Source organism: Lonchura striata, chromosome Z (genome assembly GCF_050655825.1).
Source record: "Lonchura striata isolate lonStrDom1 chromosome Z, ASM5065582v1, whole genome shotgun sequence".
Lineage (NCBI taxonomy): Eukaryota > Metazoa > Chordata > Aves > Passeriformes > Estrildidae > Lonchura > Lonchura striata.
The window spans coordinates 49,626,408-49,651,600 of record NC_140740.1 but is presented as its reverse complement, the minus strand read 5'-3'; the positions used below and the strand labels follow the sequence as shown (position 1 = coordinate 49,651,600).

Below are 25,193 nucleotides of genomic sequence, written 5' to 3'. Positions count from 1 at the left end.
CCTAACACTGATAGCAGCACCATTTTAGACAAAAAAACCACAATCATTTTCCGTTACCAGTAGCACTGAGGGTCACATAGAATAAATCTACACAGTGCAAATAATGGGATAAGTTAATGATATATCAGTTATTAATTAAACTATCACAAGAAGGCATTATTCAGAGACTCCATGAAGGAATAGAAATGAACAGTTGTCCCAGATTGTAACTTCACTACAAGCAACATATACATTCTTTTGGGTGGAAATAGGCTACATACGGAGATTATGTTACATAAAACAGGTGGCACAGGTGCGCATTGCCAGTTTTGCAGCTAATGAAATAGTTTAGGGAACAATTTATTGTTTATGTAGAAATTTTTCCCGTTACTTTGTTCACAGAGTATTTTGTGTATTACATAGATACTTTTAAAGTTCACAATATAATTTGAAGCATATAGAGCTAAGGATGCCTGGTTTTCTATGGATGTGTCTTGAAATTTACATTTACACTCCTTGGTGTCTAAAATGGGCATTTCTCTGAAGCATTTTTCTAACTTCAGGCAGTATTGAGGCATCTGTTTCCCTGAAGAATTTTTAAGTACTTTATGCCCAAATCAAAGTTGGTTTTGGTCAGCCAGTTGTTCAAAAAGTTATTACAGTGGGAATTCACTCCTAGTCCATAGTTGTGTTCTACAAGGATACCAGGTTTAAATGCCTGTATTTATTTGTTTAATTTTGCATGAACAAATCTGTCCCTTAATCTACTGGGTATATTGTTTTAAAGTCATTGAAAATGGGGCATGAAGTCATGTCATAGATCACAAACTGACATATATCTCAAAATAGGTAAAGGGTCATTTGACAGATAAATGTGTCTTCTTGCTGTAGTGAGGGAGGGGTTAGTGTTTAATGAACATTTTTAAGTAGGTTCATTTATAAAGTAACATGCAAACTGTAAGAAATATTCAACAAACTGTATTTTATGTTATAGAAAGTTTAAATCCTTTTCTACAAAGACAATGGGGTATCAGACAATCTGTGTATCTGACAAAGAGCTTGCCTATCAGAGACTTTATTCTGGGAGGTATGGATTAATCATTTCATAGCCCATGCTTCAGCATTGTTTCCAGAACTTTAATAATCTACTGATTTGAATTTACATTTTTAAATACATATTTAATATTTTATGCTTATAAGCTTGCTGTGGGAATTAATTCAAAAGACCCTAACATGATAATTATGATTTCAGAATAAAATATTTTTCCATATTCAAACTTAATGGTTGAAGATGATTTGATTTTCAAAAATCAAAACAATTCAATAGACAATACACAAAGCACAAAATCTTAGAGGAGCAACCAAATGGTCAATTAAGTTATAAAATAGATACCATTCAAAACAGAGTCATAAATTTTCGAAATCTCTTAAATCTTTTAGATCTCTAGGTTGCTGTATTACCTACTGCTTTGTACAACCTAGAAGTTAATGGTTATACAGAAGGAGGCATTTTCTGGTTAGCAAGGGAATTAGTTATGTTTAATTGGTTTCCTGGTAATCTGTTTTGTGATATTTACCTTCAAAGCTAAACTGATCAGTAGACAAAAAAAAATCCTCCTACCCACCAGCAAAGACTGGAGAGAGCCTTTGTTTTGTGTGAAGAGCAGAATGGCTGCAGCTATGCTATTTCCTAAGATTCTTGGCAAAGCACTGTAGAGAAGTGCTGCATTGACAGGCAGGAGTTGCTGCTTCAATCCCTTCCCCCAGGGGAGGATGAGGAACAAGGTGAGTAATGAGAAATGCGTGTCTAAGTGAAACCTTCAGTGCAGAAGGACCGTCTGTGGCAGTCGATGCCTGCGTATGCAGTTATTGATAATTATTAAAACCGCCACAGAATTTCTGGACATCTTGCTTATAATATTAAAAAGTAACTCAGGATCAATAATTTAATTTTTTTTTTAACCTGCCAGACGCTGTCTCGTAACGGTGCGGCCAGGTCCTTTCTGCCCTTCCTGACACTGGCAAACGTCAGAAGGACCAGAACAATCATGGATAACACAAAGAGCTTTTTTTACTGGTGTATCTCACCAGTCCTCCACACCAGATGCAGTATTTAGCCCTTCTAAAACAGCATGTGGTGTGTTTTCCCAGCTTTCTGAATTGTTTTCCGAGAGGTTATTTCCAGCGCCCCGGGCAGCAGGCCGGCCGCGCAGCGCGTCCCGCCCGGCTCCAGCGGGGCGGCGTCTCAGTGTCGAGAGCGCGCCGTCCCGCTGCTCGGGAACACTGCTTAGCCTCAGAACGCTGCCTAGCCTGGGAACTCCCGCCCGCTCCCGAAAGCTACCTGGAGTTTCGGTAATGCACTATTAGCAGGTCGTATTCGCCTTTCTGCGGTGCTGTAAAGCTATCACAAAGACCGAGGTCAGGGAGCAGCAACACGTGAGGTTTCCACACGCAATCTAAGACCAATTTCTCCCCCTTTATCTCTTTAACACTATCGCTGCCTCCCGGGGCACTGAAGACTACCTGTGGGGCACTGGTGGCACTGCGGGGGCGGGTGCCATGAACATCCTGGGGCAGGGGAAGCAGCGGGGCGCGGCTGCTGTGCCCCGGGAGCAGCGGGGAGCACTGGGGACACTGTCACCACTCGGTCAGCCCCCTCACGGCGGGGTCGCTCTCCCGCCCCCGCCGCGCGCCACCTACGTGCCTCGCGCCCCGTCGCGCGCGCCGCCAGAACCGGGGCGGGGCCAAGCAAGGGGCGGGCGGGGAGCGGGGAGCGGGAGGTGGGGGGGATGTGTGGTGGCGACGCGGCCTCATCTGCGCATGCGCAGGAGGCTTTCGCCGGCACGTGGGGCGGGGCGCGCGCGCCGCGCGCTGTGCCCCGGTTGGCCGGGGAAGGCGCACGCGCCGGAGAGAGCTTCAGGCCCCGCCTCCAGAAGGGGCGGGTACCCGGCGGCGCAGCTCGCGATTGGCGGGGCTGGCGTCTGCGCGCGGGGAGGGCGGGGCGGCGGGCGCGGCCGGGCCATGTGTGCCGGGCGCCGCCGCAGAGCGGCCGCAGCCGCCGCCGCCGGCAGCGCCGCGCCCGCCCCGGGGAGCGGCGCAGAGCCCGGGAGATGTTCTCCTCTTGGGGCTTCCCCTGCGGCCGCATCCGCCTCGCCGGCCGGACGGCAGCTCGGTGCTCCGCCCTGGTCCACCAGCGGACGGCGGCTTCCTCCGCCACGCCGTGGCTGCCGCTGCTCGGCGGCGCCCACCGGCGCCTACTCGCGCTCGGCGGGCTGAGCCCCTTCGCGGCGGCGGCGGCGGCCGGGCGAGGGGCGGCGGGGGCCGCGCCGTGCGCCTCGGGGGCGGCGGGGGGCGGGTTCCGGCCGTCGCGGGTGGCGGTGGTGGTGAAGACGACGCGGTACGAGTTCGAGCAGCAGCGGTACCGCTACGCCGGGCTCTCCGAGGAGGACCTGAAGCAGCTGGTGAGCGGCGGGAGGCGCCGGCGGTCCCGGCCACCGAGGGCGCTGCCGCGGGGCTGCAGCAGGGGTGGGGGGTACCCAGGGTGATGCCCGGTTCCGGCGAGGGATGACAGGGGGGATGCCCGACATCGGAGCGGCTCCCGGGGTGATACCCGGCTCCGAGGGCGCCGCCGGGCCGCTGTGTCCGAGTGTCCCTGGTGCTTCCCCGGGCCTTGGTCGGGCGGAGCTGGCGGCCGTGGAGGTGAGTGGGGTCGCGGCCGCTGTCCCTGGGCTCAGGCCGAGCGCTGCCCCCGCTGCCGGCGGCTCTGCCCTCCCGCCGCCTCTCCCCGGCCCCCGGTCCCGATGCAGCCGCCGAGTGGCGCGGCCTGGAGAGGGGCACGAGTGGCGCCGCTGGGCATTCATCGCTTGCAGGCTGCCGAGAGATCTGAGCTTGGGTTTTACCCTTGGAGGGATTCCAGCGGCCCTCAGTAAACTGCAGTCCTTTTCTTACTGTATGTAGTATAAAGATTAGAGAAGTGCATGCTGAGGAAAGGGCAGTGTTGCAAAAAATCCCCTCTGTGTCGTAGCGTGGACTGATGCGCATTTCTTCCGTTTTCTTGCCTCACATCTTTACTCCATCCTTACGTATTTTCCTCCATTCACACAGCCAGATCTCTCTCAGATCCACCCTTCTTGTTACAGTTTTTAGAAAAGCCTTTTTCTTTAGTCTCTAAGGAACCTTTAATGTAAAGGTCCATTACTGAAGGTATACTAAGGAAAGCAAGTGTCTCTGAGAGTTGATACGTGCACCCAGTGTCTTGTCTTCATCCCCATCAGGCTCAGTGACCTCACCCAGTACTCCCTTTACCTGGTGGCTGCCTTCCAGTGTTCATCTGCCACCGGTGGGCTGAAAGGTGGTACCTGCAGGAGTTACTTTGGCTGCCAGCAGTCTGAAGTCCATGTCATGAGCTCATATTATTAATTTATCCACACATTCGTTTGTGTCTGGCAAGTCTTTGGTCGCTTAAAACTTACTGTTTTAGAGCTCTGTTAGTTTGCAGTGTTTGGATTAAATTGGTAGATGTGCTTAACTTATGTAGCAAGGACGAATGACTGCATAGCCTTGCTTTGTAAAGAATTGGGGTAAAATGTACAATATCTACAGCAATGTCTGTGTGCTTTAGTTGGTCATCTACCTCCTATGGAATTCCTGTCCACATATTTTTTACATGTTTTGTATAGCTGTGTAGTCATAGTTCAACAAGTTGAATGTCAGTCTGTGTTGATTCTCATGTAGCTTCCCGTTGCTGAGGTGTCCCAGTACTTCCTTTCATACCGTGGTTAGGGAAAAAAAGGGTCTCTCACAGCTCAACTGTAAGACTTTTTCTTTTCATTTAGCTATTTCTGAGAAGTTATTTCTTCTTGTTGAGTATAGAGGTTGTCCTCAGTGTGCAGCTAAGCCCAGGAAAAGCAGACTGGGTTTGTTAGGTTATTTTTCCTTAGCTGCCTCTGTACAGGCAGGACTGGGACACTGAATCAGTGAGCAGCATTGCACATCCTTTAAGGTGCTCATGACTGAATGTAGTGTTAGCTGCAGTTTCTTTTCTCATGAGAATGCATATTTTGAATGATTGGTAACCTGTGAATGTGCTTTTTTAGAGAAGTAACTATGAACTCAGTGGGTGATTATAATTGTTGTAGAAACACCTTAGAGTTTGTCCTTTTGGAGAAACTTACAGGTAGACAATAATTCTTGGTATTTGTGACAATTCTAGGACTTTTCTAGGACTGGTGCTTTTTTAACATCTACCTTTCCCATTAAAATACTGCCTTGTGAGGAATTGCAGCGATAAAACTTAGTGTCGCCAGGTAGACAAAGCCCAACTTGCCTGTGTGTGTAGCAATATGGAGTCAAGCTCTTGCTGTATGGGCAGGAATACAAAGATTTTGCAAGAACATATTGAAAAGGTCTTGCAGAATTTTGTTTTTGAAACAGGAAATAAGAGAGTAAAGGAATTCTCTTTGCTGCCCATTTCTTAAATTTTTTAGCTAATCTGTAAAAATTTCAGTATTTGCATTCTGCTGTGACTCTGGTGTCAGATTTTTTTTCCTCAGACTGAGCTAATGGCAGCCTCACTGAATATATTATGTGAAGATTCAGAAGAATCTTATCCTCACTGTTGGGGAGATCACTTTGTAGCAGAGTGATTTCTGTGAAATGTCCTTCCCCCACAGTGCCATTGTGGGCAGCTTGGGAACATGATGCATTTTTCTCCCTGGTGTTAGCTGCAGTCCATGCTCCCTGTGTCTCTGTTTCTTCTGGGGAGGCTTCGGAAGCTGCTCCAAGGCAGCTGGTCTCAGAAATGAGCCCAGGCACACTGTCCTTGGGTTTGCAGCTCAGTTGTGTTAAAGGCCCACACAGAAGGCAGGGTAGGAGTTGAGTTCATGTGAAGGCCTCAGGTTGGGATGCAGGAAAAGAGTAAACAAAAAGAACATAGGAGAGGTTTGGCTCCTTTGATGCTCAGAGCTGCTGGCTGACCCAGACCTGTTGGTGGTGGGGGTTGCATTGTAGGGGCTCAGGCTTGAGTGATCCTGGAGGAGGCTCGTGGTGTAAGGAAGCCAGCACCAAAGGAAGAGCATGATGCTGTCATCTTCTGTCATGGACCTTCAGATGGCCGGACACTGGCTGTCTGAAATGCAGAAATTCAGTTTAAGGCAGTGTTGGAAGTTTCTATTTGAGCAACCATACCTGGGCTTGTTGCCTGCCTGTTGTGCGCAAAAGAGACGTTTGCACTTTTCTAGAGGATAACTGATTTCTGTACATGGAAACCTCAGATATCAGTATAGCACAGTTAATGAAAATTGTGGGCTTAATCAGTTCTGCCTGATCACCAAGACGGGAGAGCAGTCCTGAATATAGGTGTTTCAATTGGTGTATCTCTTATGTGTTAAGGCTGAATATGCAGTTAAGTAACTTAATGCAGAAATAGTGGTGCCTTTGGGCACACACACGTTCTAATGAGGTGAGATTTGTCCCATGTTTAAGGAGGCTGAAAATCAGTCATTGGCATACACCAATGTGTACTAAAATATGATATGGATCTTAGTATATATTTATTATATTGTTATTATATATATAGTTATTATAGATATATTATATATCGTAGTTATTATCTGTGATATCCTCCAGTAAGCAAATACTAGTAATGGGGGTAACTGGCTGACATTTTTAATAAGCCATAAAGGCCCTGGGCACCTGTAGTTTAAACCTTTCAGTGGCCTTACTTTGGGACACCAAATGAGTTGTATTATACAAACACTATGAAATATTGCAAAGTCAAAGCTGCAGGGTCACAATTCCAGAATTCTTTCTCTGTGCAGACAGAGATAGGAGAGGTAAAGAAGCAGTCCAGACATCAGAAGGGCAAAACTAATGGTGGAGACATGGAGGGCAAGGGCTACTTTCACAGATCTATTAAACACTCTTTGCTTTATGAAATTTAAGGGGCTGTTGGATTTCTAAAACTTGCAATTACCAACCTAAAGTTATACTAATCTTTCTCCCAAGTCCCTACAAACAGTTTGCTTACCAGAAGTAATCACAATTTGTATTTTTGGTGACTTACTTTACTGGGATTAGCACCTAAATATGACTAGTTACGAAAATGAATGATCAAGTCAACTAATATTGAGGGCTATTTCATGTTCTGTTTATTTCATTCTCCGTAAATCCATGCAGAGGAAACCACTGCTGTTGTCCTTATGTAAACTAAGAGAATATAATGCCCCAGTAATAGATAGAACTTGTTTCCTGACTTCTGGTTTTTGTTTTGTTTGATAGTGCAGATTTGGTAAATTGCTGACTTCTCACAGCTCTAAGGTCTTTAGGGAAGATGAACAATTTACCTGTCCAAATAACTTTTCGTATGAGATGACATTTTCAGAGATAATTAGAACTGTGAAATGTATGTTTGTCATGGTCTTACTTGGAAGGAAGTTGTTCAGTGTGGACTAGAGTTGATATTCTGTTGTGGCTGGTTTATGTGTCTTTATTTGGGGAAGGTAGGGAGAATAAGTTGGAGGTTTGGAACGAGTTTTGGCTCTTTTGGACCACTGCAACTAATTGCTAGGGGTGGTAATCTCAGTGATGTGAAGTTCGTACAGCTTTATAGAAAACTAGTGTCTGGGTAGTGAAGAGGTAACCTGTTGTCAGGGTATTGCCTCCCCTGAATGAGGCCAATGTGAACTTGCACAGGTGATGCATAGGGCAGCAGCAATGTCCTGAGGAGGGCTGGCCAGGAAGGAAGGAAGGAAGGAGTGTTGCCCAGCAGGTACATGAGCTTCAGCTCGGGCTCCTGTGTTGTGTGCTGAAACAGCCCCGTAGAGCTGTGTGGGGGGTGTATGTAGTGCATTCTCCCACCCTCCTGCTCCTGTTTTGGATGTGTACAGCACCAGTTGTTGCTAGCCTCTGCAGTAAAGTTTTCATGTCTCTTCGAAAATTCCTTTTGTGGTAAATGTACTGTTTTACCTTTAACTTGATAGGTGATGGATTTTTGGTTCTAATTACAGAAAAATTCTTTGCTATTTTTTGCATTTAGTAGTTTAGTATCACTTCTGAATTACTTTTCCTAGGTACTAGTGTTACAGGCTTGTATCTCTTATACCATCACCTGAAGATGGTATTTTTGGAAAATATCCAGGTATTTTGTTCTTAGATTTCTGGTTTAGAGGACTGTGCTTCAGTACTGATGCCTATGATCCTCTCAAACACTTATCTAGAAAGTGCTACTCAAATATTTTCAGAATACTGGGATTTCTGCAAATGCAAAGAAGGCAGCAGAATGAAAAAGCAATATGCAAACTTCAAAGTTCAACTAAATTCTAATTTTAAAATAAAATATGTTAATTTAGCAGATAACTAAAAAAAAGTTGCTTTTCTGAAAATCAGTAAGTATGAGGGCATTTAACCCTGCGTCCTCTTGTGGATCCAGATGTACAGGGTATATTTGAAGGTAGTATCTCTAAATAGAACTTCCTTAATGAATGAGGTGATACTCTGAAGTTTTTCATTGTTCTGTTGAATTCAGACTACCCATCTCTTCTCACCTTGTAATGTGAATTTTTTCAGTGTCTGTTCTTTTACAGAGCTTGTAAAGTGTTTTAAAGCTGTTGGGACCCTACTATTTTCTACCTTATCCTGAAAAGAGGGAGAAGTACTGACTCAGTTTAGTGACTTGAAGCATAGAGAATTCAAGACACAGGTTATAGTCCACTAGGCTTATATAAAGACACTTTAAAAAAAAAAAAAAAAAAAAAAAAAAAAATTTGAGCTAATCCACTGGAAACTGAGATGGGTATAAACACTTTTCAAGTTACACAAACATGGTGTGCATTTGTTTATCTTTACCTTTGAAATTTGATGTATTTGGATTAGTGTTAAGTCACTGTACTGGCATCTGCTTTATTATATTTTTTCTCCTGTTTTGTTATTCTAAGAGGGGTCGGGAAAATGATGGAAATAAATGCAATATAGTAATTACTTTTCCCATAAGATTTGTTTTTCCACTACACCATTCAAGTATGCTCAGGCACATATAGCACATATAAAAGTAGGGCATTCCAGTGTAATTCACCTAAATTAAACTTCTGGGACTATATCACCAATCATACTATGCTTTATATAGCTGAAGAAGGCTGCTTCTTGGAAGTGACTTTAATGCTGGTTTTAAGTACTTCATTAGTTGTAATTTACAGCATCATGTAGGTTTCGTGCTGAATTAATGAGAGTAATTGAATTGCCTGGATTGCACAGGTTTTCTAGAAATCTGTTAGTGAAGAAAGCAATTACCACTGTTTATAGTTGAAACAACAATTTGCTGTGCCTTAGCCTTTGAATTGCAAACCACTGTGTGTATTCTTCAGATGTGGTTAAAATGGCAATAATGCTTCAATGTGGTGAATGAACAATTAGAAAACAGTTCATAGCATTTTAACTTTTTTTCATGTATGCATCAAACTCTTGCCCTAAAGCAGCATTTCTGTAAAACTTCAGGAACATAATGTTGCAGTTAAGTCAGCTATTACAGAAGTAATGGTATACAAAATGCTACAATATATACATTTCTCAGTCGTTATTATTCTACAGAAGATACATGAGTCTACAGCAGCATTTGAATGCTTGCTGTGATGTTGTAATGAAAGTGGGGGGTCTAAATTACTGAAGAAGAGAGTGAGGAAAATATAAAGAAAAAATATTCCTAGCTGAAGTAGTCCTCTGGACTTCTGCAGTATAAGGGGTGATGCAGCAAACTGGTAGAAGCATAGCAAGTAGCCTAAACTGGTAGAAACATAGCAAAGAACAATATTGGGAAAACTACTGAGCTGTCAATTGACAGCAAGTTAGTAAATCAGTCAGTATGCTGCTCAGATAATGCCTTCTTGTCTTTCTTATGTGGTAAGTAGTGACTTACTTCATTGGTTAACTTAGCACATTTTTTTAAAAGAAGTGGCTAGAGCCTGTATAATATGTAATAATCCAGGCTGTGAAGGAGGAGGAATTGGATTTAATGCTATGACTTGTAGCTGAGCAATAGTTTTATTGGAAAACTTGATTAATGTTTAAGACCTTATGGGAGATTTAAACCTGAGCCTTGGTACCTCTGATCCACAGTAGGAGTTTGTTTCAGGAACCTAATTGGTTTCTTTGATGCTTTAGTTAAAGTAAATATTCATTATTAAAGCCTTCCTGTAAACTATGCATTTATGGATTGGACTTTTTAGCTAATTAATTATCAGAAGCCAGTGCAACTTAAGTTCACTCAGAACCTGCAGCTGCTGACTGAGACTGGTTGTAAGGTTTACTTTAGATAGGGTTTCAGAGCACTTGTGCAAGTCTGAATGAGCTAGACTTCAGGCCCTTAAAGGAGCTGGGTATCCCAAAATGGGTTAATCCACTGTATTACTGTACACTCTAATCACAAACTCTACTGCAAGCGTAATTCTACTGAAACTGGCCCTGTTGTTATCAAAAGGTTGAGTGTATTGGGTTTGTGTGGCCAGGTTTTGGTAGTGGGGAGGACTATAGCTGTGGCTTCTGTAAGAAGCTGCCAGAAGCTTCCTCTGTGCATGACAGCTGATGCCAGCTGGATCCAAGATGGAAAGTCACTGGCACAGGTCAAGCCATTTAGAGGTGGTAGTGTCATCTCAGTTGGTAGCATATTTAAGAGAGGAAAAATACTGTACAAATGTAATTGCTCTCAGAGAGGAGAGGAACAGCCCTGCAGACACAGGGTCAGTGAAGGAGGAGGGGCAGCAGCTGCTCCAGGAGCCAGAGCAGAGATTCCCCTGCAGCCCCTGGTGCAGCCCATGCTGAGGCAGCTGTGCCCCTGCAGCACAGGGAGGTGCAGGGGGAGCAGAGATCCACCTGCAGCCCTGGAGGAACCACACCAGAGCAGGTGGTTGCCTGAGGGGGCTGTGATCCCATGGGAAGCCCTCCAGGCAGGACCTGTAGCCTGTGGAGAGGAGCCCACACTGGAGCAGGTTCCTTGGCAGGACAAGGAGCAGTGGAGCAGCCTGTGCCTGAAGGACTGCACCCTGTGGAGGGGACCACTGGAGCAGTTGTGGAGAGCTGCAGCCCATGGAAAAGACTTACGCTGGAGAAGTTTTTGAAAAATTATCTCCCATGGGAGAGCGCCCGGGCTGGAGCAGGGAAAAGAGCTCCTCTAGTTGAACAGTGTCTGAAACAACTTGAGATGAACTTGACTGTATCCCCCATGCTCATGTCCCTGTTCCGCTGAGGGGAAAGGAGGGAGAGCAGGGATAAATGGAGGGAAGATGTTATTAAGATTTCTTTTACTTCTCATTATCCTGATGAGATTTTGATTCATAATAAATTTGGTTCATTTCCAAAAGCTGAGTCTGTTTAGTCTTGATGGTAACTGCTGAGTAATCTGTCTTTATCTCAGCTTGTGACCCTTTCCTTATATTTTCTCTTTCCTATCTCATTGTGAAAGGGTGTGATAAGAGCAGCTTTGGTGGGCATCTGGCATCCAGCCAGTCAGGGTCAACATACCAGATTGTCAGTGACTTTTCAAATTCAGCAAGTCTGGAATTTTTCAATAAATACTTAAATTTTACTAGGTTTTTTTTCCTAAATATGGTTGTCTTACTGTCTTGAGTCTTTAGCTATAGCCAAGCAATGAAATGTGATCATGTGTTTACTATTTCTAGTGCAAGAACAATTAGACCACATTTCCCCTTTTAAGAAGTCAAGCAACTTACGTGAAAGGAGGAATATTAAAGATCTCTCTCAGCCTGTCTTCACAGGAGAGGTTCTCCAGCCCTCTGATCATTTTTGTGTCTCTCCTCTGTACTCACTCCAACAAGTCCATGCCCTTCCTGTGCTGGGAGCCCAGAGCTGGATGCAAGGCTCCAACTGGGTCTCAGCAGAGCAGAGGGACAGAATCCTCTCCCTCCCCTGCTGCCCACAGGGCCTGGGGTGTGTTTCTGGGCTGTGAGCTCACATTGCTGAGCCATATCAAGCTGTTCATTCACCAACACCTTCTAGACCTTCTCTATGGCTGGTCTCAATTCCATCATCCCACAGCCAGTATTGGTATTGCCCCCACCTGAGTGCAATTGCATTTGGCCTTGTTGAATTTTATGAGGTTTATACAGACCCACCCCTCAAGCCTGTCAGGGTCCCATGGGTGACACCTCCACCCTCCAGAGTATCAGCTGCACCATGTCTTGGTGTTGTCAGCAAATGTGCTGTCATGGGTGTGAACACAGCAGTTGAAGTTCAGAAATGGTACTTACTTTCTGCTATAAATCAAGGGTAGGTGTGCTATCCTGTGCTTACTTGTGAAAGTTAGTGTTATGTCCAAACCTTGGTATCATTTGTGTACAATCACCAAATTCAGCTCCCCCATCAGTTCCAGCTGATGGCTGGTAAAAAACACTAACCATTCAGCGTTGTGGTTCAAGCTTGCTGTGCCTGCCTAGGAGACCCATTTCTCCTAAGACACATGAAATGTGTCTCCAAGGTACAGATTCCTGTTGGGCAAGTTCTGCTAAGGCTTGCTGCTCAATGTTTATGTATTTTATTGTTGGCATTTTATTATCTTAAGATTCGGAAGCTGAACCATGCTTTAATCCCATGTACTTGTAGGTGGATTGTTTTTACATTTTGAAATAGAGAAGCTTAATATTTCATTAGAGCTCCTAAGAAATCCCGAAGTTTAGTGTGTGCCTGACATGTGAGTAAAACTGCATTTGGTTTTAGCATGACAAACCAAGCTTTATTTTAACTAGTTAGCACTATAACATAGGATAATTACTTGCCTGTAGATTGAAAATCTTTGATGTTGATAATTAAGGAAGTTTTAATGGAGGTCACATTTAGTCAGGAGCACTAAGAGAAGTGTATGGCTTGATACATATCCTATATTCAGAGCTGTTCTAGTTCTAACCTTAATGTATTGATAAAAATATTTTTTCTATAAGTCTGTCAAAATCTTGTTTCTTTTAAGCAGAACAAAACTGAACACTAACTTTGGTTATACTTGGGACGTGGTTAAATCTCAAGAGACAATTTCTGAAAATACAGGACTTAAAATGCCGTACTCTGCTTAGAAACAGACTGTTATGTTAGTGCTCATCATATTTTTGTCTTGAGTTTTAAAATTCAAATTTTTTCTATTCAGCTGTTGACCTCTAAATCCATTTGTATTGTTTAGTGGTTCTTTCTGTAGAAATTAGGTATATTGTAAAGCAGTGATCTGTTCTTGTTTTCCAGCTGGGGTGCATGTGTGGGCAAGTTCATTGTGGAAATTTGAAAGAGTAATTGTTTCTAGATCTATGCTTTTTGTGGTTGTTGTTAGTTTTTTTTTTTTTTTCTTTTTTTTTTTCCTTTTTTTTTTCCTTCTTTCTAGTCAGACATTTAGTTTAACTCCTCAATGACCAATAGTTGTAAAAGAAGTGATTGGTATTAGCTTCACCCTCGTGCAGTTTAAGACTGCATGAAGGTTAGTGCTATAAAGGTTAGGCATAAGCCTAGTAGTGAGAATATATATGCATTCATATAAGGCCAAAGTTAATCTGAAAAAGTTCCATTTAATTTTACTAGACAAGTCCGGGGAGGACCACAAAGATGATCATGGGGCTGGAGCACCTCTCCTGTGAGGACAAGACAGTTTCAGCTGTTCAGCCTTGAGAAGAGAAAGCTCCGAGGAGTGCTTATAGCACCTTCTAGTACCTGAAGGGACTCCACAGGAAAGCTGAAGAGAAACCTTTTGTCAGTGAGTGTATTGATAAGATGAAGGAAATAAATTTAACCTGAAAGAGGGAAGATACAGCTTAGCTGTTAGGAAGACCTTCTTTATTGTGGAGGTGGTGAGGCTTAGGCACAGATTGCCCAGGGAACTTGTGAATGCACAATCCCTCAAAATGTCCAAGTTCAGATTGGATGGAGCTCTAAGGAACCTGGTCTAGTAAAAGGTGTCCCTGTCTAGAACAGGGTGGCTGGAACTACTCAGCTCTTTAAGATGATCTTTAAGGTCCCTTCCTACTCAGATCACTCTGTGATTCTGCTAGGATGAGATGCAGAAGGTGGTTAGTTGACAATTTCACTCCAGACTATATCCATGTTACTGTATTGAGAGACCATACTCTTTTATCTTAATGCTTAATGAGCAATGCCAGTAGGACTCAGCTATGGCTTTTCTTTTCCCATTTTCTAAATCAAGAGTCATAATACACATATGTAGACAACAATGAGTATTCTGATATTACTTGGCTTTGCTTTGGCTTCTGTATTTGTGTCTAGAAGCCATGTCTTTGTTGTGCAGCATTTTTCCTGCAGGGCAAATATGCAGAGGACAGCAGACGTACAGTTTAAACCAAATGAGTTGGGACTTGCCAGAGGTTGCAGGCTGAGCCTACAGAAGGAAGGCAAACAAAAGTCCCTTGAATAAGTGACTATTAGAGGAACTTAGTGAGAAAACATAATTTCCTTAAGGAAGGATCAGGCCAGGATATTCAAGAAGAGCTATTCTTAGATATTTGATTTAGACCTTTTCTCCTTCAGTCTAAGGAAAAATAGCTCCATTCATAGGAAATGTTCTGTTCCCCTGAGTATGTTTTCCATTACAAGCTCTTCTGGAAACCTATTTCTCATTGCATTTCTGCTGTGAGGTTTAGAACTACTACTGAAGTTGTGCCTGAATGTATTTTTGTCCAATTTGTCTTTGTTTTCAAATGCTAATGCAGTTTTTTTGCTAGAATAGCTCTTGTATATATATTAATGCATTTTATTTTGTGTAGTATTAGGTTCAGATTAACAGGCCTAATTGTAAATCAGAGCTTCCTCCAAAGGAAGAAAAGCTTGAAAGTTGTCTTCATGCAGAATTTAATACCTCTGTGCCTTTTTGAGGAGTCAGTTGACAGAACCCAAGCCTGGCATAGATTTTGGAGCCTGTCTGATGACTGGGCTCAGGAGTCAGACTGTCCTTGTGCTGTCTGTACATCCCAAGTGTCTTCAAGGCTCTTTAGGGAGGTGATCATGCACACAGCAACTGGACTGCCTGATCTTTGTCTTCATCACTTTTGAAGTAAAAAGCAGGTGCTGGTCTCAGTTCGGTCTTACACTTTGCCCTAAGTGCAAACCTCTTTCCAAGCAGCAGCATTTGTCGTAGTTTTAGTGTGGCACTCGGGTGCTGGATATGAGGCAGGAGCAGAGGCAGTGAAATACAGGTACATCTGAACACTGGGAGCTTTTCACTGTGGGGGTGACTGGACACTGGCACAGTTTGCCCAGTGGTAGAGGCTCCATCTGTGAAGATCTTCTAAAGCCACCTGGATCTGGACAGGTGGATTCAGGTGGCCCTGCTTGGGCTTGAGATTGGACCAGAGGTCCATTCTAGCTCAGCCACTGTGTGACTCTGTTCTTCTGACTACAAGGACTGTCAGCACTTCTCTGGTTCTTCAGAGTAGTTGAGTGAGAGCAGCCTGCTGATTAGTGTTGCTGTTGGATATACTTGACTGTGGTCAGGCTCAATTGGGCTTCCCCTTTGTAAGCTTTTAGATTAATGAACTTCCAAGTTATCTCTGAACACAGAGAGATGAGGCTGGAGATGAACAGAATGTTGTAATCTCTGGAGCCTTTTGTAAATCAGGACAATTAACTCCATAAGTGTAGCACAGCCATTTAAACTAAAGGCCCTAACTTTTAGTTTTTCTTGCTTAATAATGTGTGCTTACTTTTTCTAGAGGTAAATTCAAATAAGACAGTTGTATATTCAGTGCCTATACCACAGTGCTGCTGAAATGGTTCGTGCAATTGTCAGAATACTGATAGTTTATTTGCTGAGCAACCTCTTCTGTTTTCTGAAGTTGTTGATGAAATAATTTAACTCAGTTATGGCAAATGTAAATTACAGAACAGACTCTGTTCCATAGCAGTGGCACTTCCCATTCCTCTCTTTCCTGGTGATGCCAGGGAAGTGCTGGGTGTTGGCTTACCCCTGATGTTGATGGCTCAAAAACCTGCAAACGATCACACAGAGAATTAGTATATCATTATTGTTATGAGATTAAAGCTCTCTTCCATCAAGTTGAAAGATAGCATGCTGACAAATTATTCAAATAAATGAGGTATGTAAAATTGCAAGATAGGAGTTTGTGGTTTCTGTTTTGTGTGGAACTAACAGCAGCCTGAAAAAAGTGTGCTGCCACAGCAGTCTACTTGTCAGGTGCTTGTTTCATTCTGTTTCATTCACTGCAGATACTTCTAGAGGAACCTTGATTTTAGCAATGGTGTTTTTTGGAACTTGTTTGATTGTGGATTTGTTCTTGTGGTAAGGTAAGATGAATTTGTGCTTCAAATGTGCAATTGAAAATTCTTCTAGCAAATTAGACCTATGCTACAGATATTTGTGGGAGGCAAATACCTCCTTTTTTCCTTTCTACCTTTTTCTTTCCCCTCCAGGTGGATGATGGGAGGCTGACAGCAGACCTGGCAATGGGCTGTGCTGTAACTAGCATAGCCCTGTGTAATCTTTTGCTCCCCAGAACCCACCAGGGTATTGATCAAGTTCTCAGTGGAACACTATGGATTCTGCAAGACCAAGAGATATCTGGAGTGCACAGGCATTGTAGCTCCGGAATAGAATCAAAGAATTTAAGTGTGTGAGGCAATTAATGGGACATAACACCCTGTATCCCAGTAAACTAATGTGAGCAAGCTTTGAAAAAACCTACAGTATTTTTCTGGATGTTTTCTGATCATCCACGTACCTGTGTCTGGGTGTGATCATGCATGGCTGTCAGGCATCCATTCCCACTGTCTTCCTTTAGTGCTGTTGATACATCCAGGCAGCCTGTGAGTCTCTGTTGGAAGTGGTTTCCTGATCCCAGCTCTATGACCACCTGAAGATTTTGTTCCTGCAAGTTAATTGTAAATACACTGAGTGGAACAGCAATGCAATTCCAGAGCAGCCAATTACATTCTTGTCTGTAACTACTTTGGTGCTGAGTCTGTCTTACATGCTTAGCTTATGGTTGGATTTCTTGACATGAATGGGTGTCACATGAATAAAGATTTAATTTCCTGGGTGTTGGATTGTGGTTGAATTCAGTTGTCGTACTCTGAGAGTCCTCTCCCCTTCTCTCTGGAGTTGAGAAGTCTATGAAAATGGGATTAGACAAGGCTGTCTGGCACAACTTTCTATTGGAATGGTATAAAACTTTGAATAAAGGCACTTGAATAAATTGCTGGAAGTGCCTGTTTAGAGCTTCTGGCACAGATTAATTCCTCTGGACAAACTCAAGGAGAAATTCTGTTTCTCTGCTGATAAATTGGTTTCAACGGTTTAGGGAAAAGGAAGCAGTGACAGTATAATTATAGATTAATTCAGGCTAGAAGTAGGATCAGGAGTCTGCTGCTCAAAGCAGGATCACTTTCGCCATTAATGTATTTATAGACTCCTTTTGCTTAACATCCTTTGCACCCATTTTCTTTCACCTTCTTTATCTTCATGCGCACGCATATTTGGCAGTGCCGGCCCCAGATGAGGGCCCCCCTTGCTAAATAAGATAAAGAACGAATGGTGACTGAATTACTCGCACAAAAACTTGTTGCAAAACTAATCTGCAACAAGTCAGTAATCTCACCTGCCTGCTTATGACTATATCTATATAAACTGCAAAATGTTTCTTTGGTCTGAAGAGTATGTTGAGATTAATTAAGTATTCAAATTTTCCAGTTTCCGGGAAGGATGAGACTAGAATGCACTTACACAGTTGGTCTTGTTATTGTTATCAACTTGTTTGGCAAATGTGGTGTAAAATCCAGGGAACAGTATCAAACGTATTAGGTAGATTGTCCTTAAGCTTTTTTTGGTGCAGAGAAAATGTCATCTTTGTCAGCACTTGGCAGTCTTCCATTTTAGCTCAAACACAATTTCAAGGGTAATGCTGGAGGTGTTTCAGGCTTTAAATGTCATTCCTGTTGCTTTTTTTGTTGTCTGTCTTCTCTACAGCACAATTTTGAGCTAACTGGGTATTTCAGCACATGACAGTGTAACTGTACGGATTCGTGTAGACTTTAAATCAGTTGGCAGATTCAGGAGGAGCAAAGTGTCTGAAGTTGCATGGAAGTCAATGTAGTATGCTTGTTTGCGTATTTGTGTAGTCTGTGATTCTTGACTGCTGTGGCCATTTGACTCATTTAATGAACTAGTCGATATAACCCAACTAACCCAACTGCTGTGTATATAGAAATGTAATTAATGGAAGGCTTATAAGACAGTATCTTTGCTGCGAGAAAATAACATGCTTTTTCATAGCTTCTATTTGCGTTGCTCAAGAGCATTTAACTTCTTACTTCTTACTTGACTTCTACAAATACCATTTGTGTCTTACAGCTTGCCTTGAAGGGATCTAATTATGCTGGTCTGCTGGAGCGGCATCGCATTCATACAAAAAATGTGGAGCATGTTGTGGACAGCTTACGGTAAGAATGTATGGATGTTGAGGATTTCAGACATACTGCAAATATCCATGGATTGTATGAAACAAAAGGAAGCCTCATATTACAAATGCTAATAAATGGGAGTACTGAAAAGAAAGGGGTGCATATGAACAGTCATTCCTGAAACATGTTCTGTTATCATATTGAAAATAAACAAGAAAGTAGTACAAGATTTATGTGTCAAATACTTTTAAGCCAAATATGACTGTAATTATTCCTTAGTTGCATGACAGCTTTTTGGAAGGCTGTGACAAGGAACAATACAGAATGGCATTCAGACTTCTTCTGAACTTTACAGGAACGAAAGGATAGAAGTTCGTCTTGTTAAGCGTCGAGAGTATAATGAAGAGACAGTTCGGTGGGCAGATGCTGTTATATCAGCAGGAGGTATGACTTTATGGAAGGAAAGTATTTGTTTCAGTATGTTTTAATGGGTCTGTTTCTCAGAAATACTTGGCAGTGTTTGAAGCAGCTGGAAATAATGCACATTCTGAAAACAAATTTCTAATCTAATTTTCAGAAAATCTGACAAAAAACAATGGTTATGACCATCTTGTCTACCTCTACTATGTAAAATAGTAGCCCATGGAAGTGAATCCCAATGCATGGCCACTCAAAAAGTTTTTCATGTGTGAAACAATATAAACTGTGGAGTTTACTCTAGTTTTCAACTAATGAGGATAAAAATCTTGATGTAATGTAATTTTATGTAGCCCTAAAACTTAGTCATTGTTTTTTTTGGGATGTGAGGTGTAGATTAACATACTACCTCATGGTCCCCTTGCTCAAACTGTCTTTCTTGCTTTCACACTTAATCCAGTGACTGGCGTATCAAGTTGGATGGTACAGGTAAAAAGTCTGCAGCTTCTGAGCATCTTGTGCCACTGATCAGTGTTTTCCAGATGAACCAACAGAGCAATTAACCTGATTGTTTATCTTTAATATTGGATTGCAGCAGTTCATTCAGTGTTACTTTTGGGATATGCTGCAAATACAGCATTGTGTGGCTGGGCTCTGACATAGTGTTCACTCATCTGTGGCAAATAGGCTTGACCACAGCTTTCTCTCTTCTTGCTAGTCCAGTTTGCCCTTAGGCAATCACCATGAAGATCACCATGATCACCATGAAGAATGGGTAGAAAGGTTTATTCCTGGAGCATCCTGTCATACTCTTGTGGATTTCAAAGAATTTCCCCAAAGTGCCAGTTTGTCTTTGGCAAAATTTGGGAAAATGGTTGAGGCAAGCAGCTGGGAAGTAATTCATCATCTGAGGTCTTCAGAGCTTTATGTTTTTGTGCTGTTCAGAGCTTATGTCTTCTTGCAAAGACTGAATGAGGCTACAGGGTTTTTTCTGTCTATCAGACAGGAAAAAATACCAATATCTGGGGAAACAAGTACATTTAAAGATTTCTACTTCTGAGCTTTCTACTTACCCAGAACTTCTTTTTCAAGTGTGCCTATTTGGGGCCAAATAAGACCTTTAAATTGCCTTTTAGGAGGACAACTGGGGTGAAGCTAAAGTCATTGTTTTTATGTGACTCACAGTAACATTTGGTTTTGTTTCATGTCTCTTGTGGCTTTGTTTAGCAATACTTTCTAAATTTGCTTTTGCTAAAAAATTTCTCTTGCCTGCTGATAAATGTACAGAAATTCCCATAAATCTCTTTTAAAGCTTGCTTCTGCCACGTTCAATTGCCTGGGCATGTATAGCTGTCAGATAAGTTGTACTTTTTCCACTTGTGTTTGCCATCTCAAATTCAGTTGTCACTACTCTTATTGGATAAGGTGTCAGTAGTTTTGTCCCACTGTATTTTTCTCCAGCTTGCCTTATTTGTTGTTGATACAAATGCACATAATACTAATGCTGGAGTACATTCTGTTTGGGGTACTAGAATGTGAAGTGAAACTAACTTTTGATCTGTTTCCTTTGTAGGTGATGGTACAATGTTGTTAGCAGCCAGTAAGGTCTTTGATAAATTTAAACCAGTCATCGGAATAAATACTGATCCTGAAAGGTAAAAATGTATTTGGTAAAGCAGTGCTCTATTTAATATTAGGCCCACTATCCATCTGTTTTCATGGTACATGAGGCATACCTGTAGCATTTGGCAGCATAAATGTCTGTTTTAGTGGGTTGTAATGTACGAAGGGGATCTCTTGTTCTTTTAGAGAAGTTTGCACAGGAGTTATCCTGTCTCATATGAGAGTAGTATTGGATGATCATGCCTTTGTTACAGTGGCACAGATGTTCTCACACACCAGTGTAGCAGCCCTTGTAGCTAGTTAACTTGTATTACTAACCAGAAGTTCGAGGCTAGAGATAACAGTACAGAACTTAGGAAGAAGGACTTGGTAAAAGCAGCTAAGTGTAGTGCCTGAACACACTAAACCTTAATTTTTTGTGAAGAAGGTGGATCCAGTAGAGCCTCAGATGAAGAAGTTTGCTGTTGTTTTTTAATGTAAACCATGAAATAACTCAGAAAACTCCTGAACCAATTGTTGGCACTTAGCTGTCCCAGTATAAATTCTGCACAAGCTGCACCCACCTGCCCACATCAATCGTACAGGTCAGTAGATGCAATGTGTTAGGATTGCTTGGTTGGTATTACCTTCAAATGGATGGCAAGTGATACACAGAATTCACCAAGGCTCTGCTTGCTGAGAAGTCCAGATTTAGATTTCTGCTTGTGATATTTCTGCTTTTTCCATATTGACGGTTAATTTATTCTTAGTACATAAAGTAGTGGTCAAGAAGTTTAATTCCTTTCATATCTTCTCTTCTAAAACTTTTCAGATGATCTGAGTAGCTATTCTACATTGTCAAGCCTGGCTAGTAGGGTTCGAATAACAAGTGCCTTTGAATTCTCACATATTACTCATGAAAGGGAGCAGTGTTTAGTGTTCAAGTTTTGAGAAGAGATTCTTTTGATCTTAGGCATGTTGCTTAGCTGTTGCTAACTTGTGTGTAAGTGGAGAAAGTTTTTTCCCCTCACCTGCCAGGTTTATGAACCTTAAATTGCTTGCCTAGAATGCTGACAGGAGCTATATTAGTGGTTACACACTCCTGCAGGATTATTAGCTGAACAGACAGTTTTTAGGGAAAATGTGGGAGAAATAGCCTGTCTCAGACAAACAGACTCCAGGAGTTGAGAGCAGTGTGTTGTTACTGATGTGGTACTGTGGAAGAATAGTAGAGATTCCTAAAGGTCTAAGAAGTGTAGCTTTGCTAGGTGTAACACATAGGGAGATTTGTTTTGTTTTGTTTTCCAAAGGTACCAAATCGGAACAGTAATACTGTAATTTTCATTGTCATTTTTTTGCTACCAGATCAGAAGGTCACCTGTGCTTGCCTGTGAGGTACACACACTCATTTCCTGAGGCACTACAGAAGCTTTATCGTGGTGAGTTCAGGTAGGATTCACTGATCTTTGGTTTTCAAAAACATAGAGGGATTGGGAAACCCCTAATCATGTGCAATTCCTAAGAAGCAGCTGAAGCCTAGTAAAATGTTAATGGCTCAAATTTTGAATTCTGTGTAGATGTTTATAATGCTGAAAAATGAATTTTTGGGTGAAAAGTGAGACAGGAATGTAAATGACAAAAGTGACTGCCAGTTCCAGAAGAAAACTTGTGGGATGACCTGCACTAATTGATTTTCCCTTCTGACTTAGTAAATTCATAAATGAGGAGCTGAATTCTTATAAGGGGTATATTTGTTTATGTATTTTAGGACTGTCCTTGTTTAGAGCAAATTTTGGAGGAAACTTTTGAAGTGAAAACACTCTAGAAAGCAAACTCAAGCTGCCCCTCCCCCAGCTGGTTCAGGAGGAAAATTCTCTTTCAAGAAAAGTGGAAGAAACTGTTTATTTAACAAGCAAAGTACTCAGAAACATGAAAAAATGAACACTGTTAAACAATGGAACCTCTCACTGCTCTGAAGAGATGGCAGATTCAGAGGGAGTCCTGTCATGGGCTGTAGCTGGGCTGGCTCAGTCTCTCACCCGTCCCTCCTGGGCTGGAATGCCGTGTCCCGGCCCTGGTGGGCCACAGGCTGAGCTCCCGGTGCTCTTCTGGGTTTTCAGTCCAGAGCAGGGCTGAGCAGTTACAAGAAAAAAGAGAGTCACAGTCTGGGGAACTTCTCTGCCTCAGCCAGCTAAAAATGAACTAAAAGCAAAGGAGAGCTCTGTCCCACTGTCTGTCTGTGCTGCAGACACTGCAGTCTGTGAGCAGGAATGCAGGGAAGCGAGTGCAGTCTGTGCAGACAAACTGGACACTTCTTATCTCCCCTTCACTCCTGGAACCTGTCTTAGAGGTGCAGAACTTAATATCCACCGTAAACAGAACAGACAACTGGGGATAACGTCACCCTAGGACAAGGACTCAACACTGTTTTACAGTGATGGCCATAAGAATAGAAGCTAATGAAACATGTACAGTTAGGAAATGGTCAGTGTGTTGCATCTGGGGTTTTGGTGGTTGAGATAAAGTGGCTTAAATTTTGCTGACTAATTAGTGTAGGGCCAACATTTCTTCATGCTGAATATAACTTGATGTTTTCAGTACTAGATATTCTTAAAACAGAATAATCTCACTTGATTTTAAAAGGAACAAACTGAATTTTAAAGGACAGACTATGGAAGAGTTTTTAATAACTACTTAACTACACTGTTCTGTAATATAATAAATTTACAGAATATTTTTGTGATAAACTATCAAACAGAAACCAGTCACTCATGAAAAGATATAGCAATTGAGTTTTGTTTATACTTCTAGCATATTAAATTTTTAACTTGGAAGTGTAACTGTATTTGTGCCATAGAATAGTTCTGAAATTAAATTAATACAGTTGCCAGGATCATAACTGTAGGAGTCTCAATATTTATTGCTAAAGGAATAGGTATTTTCTATTCACATATGCTAAGATTTAGAAAACAGAAGCTTTTTAGTCTCCATCATTCTTGCTAAAGTAAAACTCATCATGCTTATTCAGATAACCTCCCTTGACATTTGGCGAGTTTGATGTTTAGATGGAAACAAAGCTATATGTTTGTTCCTGCCCATTATGGAGCTGAAACCTCACCAGAGCGAAACAGAAAGGATTTCTTTAATTATTTTTCTGAAATAACAGGATCTTTATTCTTAAGCAAGGACATGATCAGATGATTCATTTGAAAGTTCTTAGATTTGTTTGGCCCTAAGCAAACCTACTGAGTCTTTGGGTAACTGCATCCTTGTCTGGAAGGACATCTGGTATTTTGGAGTTCTAGTGGATTGTACATTGCCAGAAACTGGACAAGGGCAATAAGCTTTTCCCCCTTACTCCTGACTTATCAGTTAGTGCAACAATCTGTATTAACATGGACCTTGTAATCCATGAGACAACCAGCATTATTGATTTATAAAGGACAAACTATATCAGACTAGGTGCGTTTTTTTATCTTGGTGGTCAGTACTGTAGCAGGTTCTCAGAATAGGGGTATTAATAGGGGTACATTTTCTTAATTTTGTGGGGGATGTGACATGTTCTAGCCATGAGCATTGTAAGGAGGCTAGTATAGTGATACTCACTGCATGCTTTCTGCATGACTACCTAAAATCATACAGCAGATAGGATGTGTAAATAAGTCTCCATAAAGATGACTAGAGGAAAAACTAGCAAAGTAGTCATATAAAGCATAAGTCTCTTGTAATTTTAGGAAAAATTGGTTACTGTTACTGGGGTGTCAACAGTATGAACAGGGAAAAGATGTGCTCGTAAGACTGTCTTGTGATTTGCTTTCTTAGTCAAAACTATTGCTATTTTGTTTTATGAAATATCTTAGGTTGTAAGAGGAAAACAAATTTATATCTCTAGGAAAAATTTAAAAATCAAAATGTTGTAACATGGCTTTTATAGCCTTCTCTTGTTTTAAAAGAATTCCTCTTAAGCACCCCAAATTCCTAGGCCAGGAGAGGTTAAAATGAGAGGATACTTGGGGCCTTACATATAAAGGGATGCATAGAGCTGCTTTTCTTGACATATCAAATACAAACAAAAGATGTCAAAAATACAGCATGTGTTTCTGTAGAAATTCTTGAGACTTCTTTATTCTTAAAAGCATTGTATCAGTCAGTCATTCATTCACATATTAAAATTACATGCCTCAAAAGGAGTTTATTACATACAATCTTTGTTGGCTACTTTTGACCAGTGTCTTCTTATTTTACAAATGCAAAAAATAATAGGTGGCAAGTAGATAAATATAATGATCTATGATTAAGTATTACTATCTTCTTAAATTTAGCAGTTATAGTGGAAGCTATAAAACTTGAATATATTTAGTTCCTAATCTTAAGATGTTCTGCTTTGAGAGTGGAGGCTGTCAGATCCTATCTAAAATTTTGTAATGAATATTTCATACTGACTTTTTTTGCCTCTCTTAGGTGGCAGTGGCGGCAGAGAATCCGACTGTATCTTGAAGGAACTGGGATTAACACAACCCCAGTGGATTTACATGAACAGCAGCTAAGCCAAGAGCAGCACAGCCGGGCTCACATAAATGAAAGATTCCAGGATCAAAGTAGGTTAAAATCTGACAATAATATAATCACTTTGCTATGATAACTTGGAATAGAAGATAAAAATATGTAAAAGTTTTAGTGTTTGAAATACCTGCTATAAAATACTGTATCTTCTTTAAAATGCTGTCTCTTAGAGTTACTGTGACTACTTGAGCATGTGTTTGTGTACACATGCTAACTTTTAAATT

The 25,193-nt window shown here is 41.8% G+C and overlaps 1 protein-coding gene across 4 annotated transcripts in view; it reads left to right on the top strand.

Moving 5' to 3' along the window:
- The first annotated feature begins 3,042 nt into the window (after positions 1-3,042).
- NADK2 (NAD kinase 2, mitochondrial) overlaps positions 3,043-25,193 on the top strand; it is a 32,464-nt gene continuing 10,313 nt past the window's right edge. The window contains exons 1-6 of one of the 4 annotated variants that reach the window (XM_085567900.1): positions 3,043-3,440; positions 18,338-18,426; positions 18,743-18,831; positions 20,378-20,459; positions 21,772-21,855; positions 24,868-25,004. In XM_085567900.1, the coding sequence (XP_085424026.1) occupies positions 3,090-3,440; positions 18,338-18,426; positions 18,743-18,831; positions 20,378-20,459; positions 21,772-21,855; positions 24,868-25,004 (832 nt within the window). In that variant the 5' untranslated portion in view covers positions 3,043-3,089. Of the gene's footprint in view, positions 3,441-3,540; positions 3,679-18,337; positions 18,427-18,742; positions 18,832-20,377; positions 20,460-21,771; positions 21,856-24,867; positions 25,005-25,193 lie in introns of those variants that run through there. The other 3 variants (XM_021551832.4, XM_021551841.4, XM_085567901.1) reach the window with 3 other exon arrangements.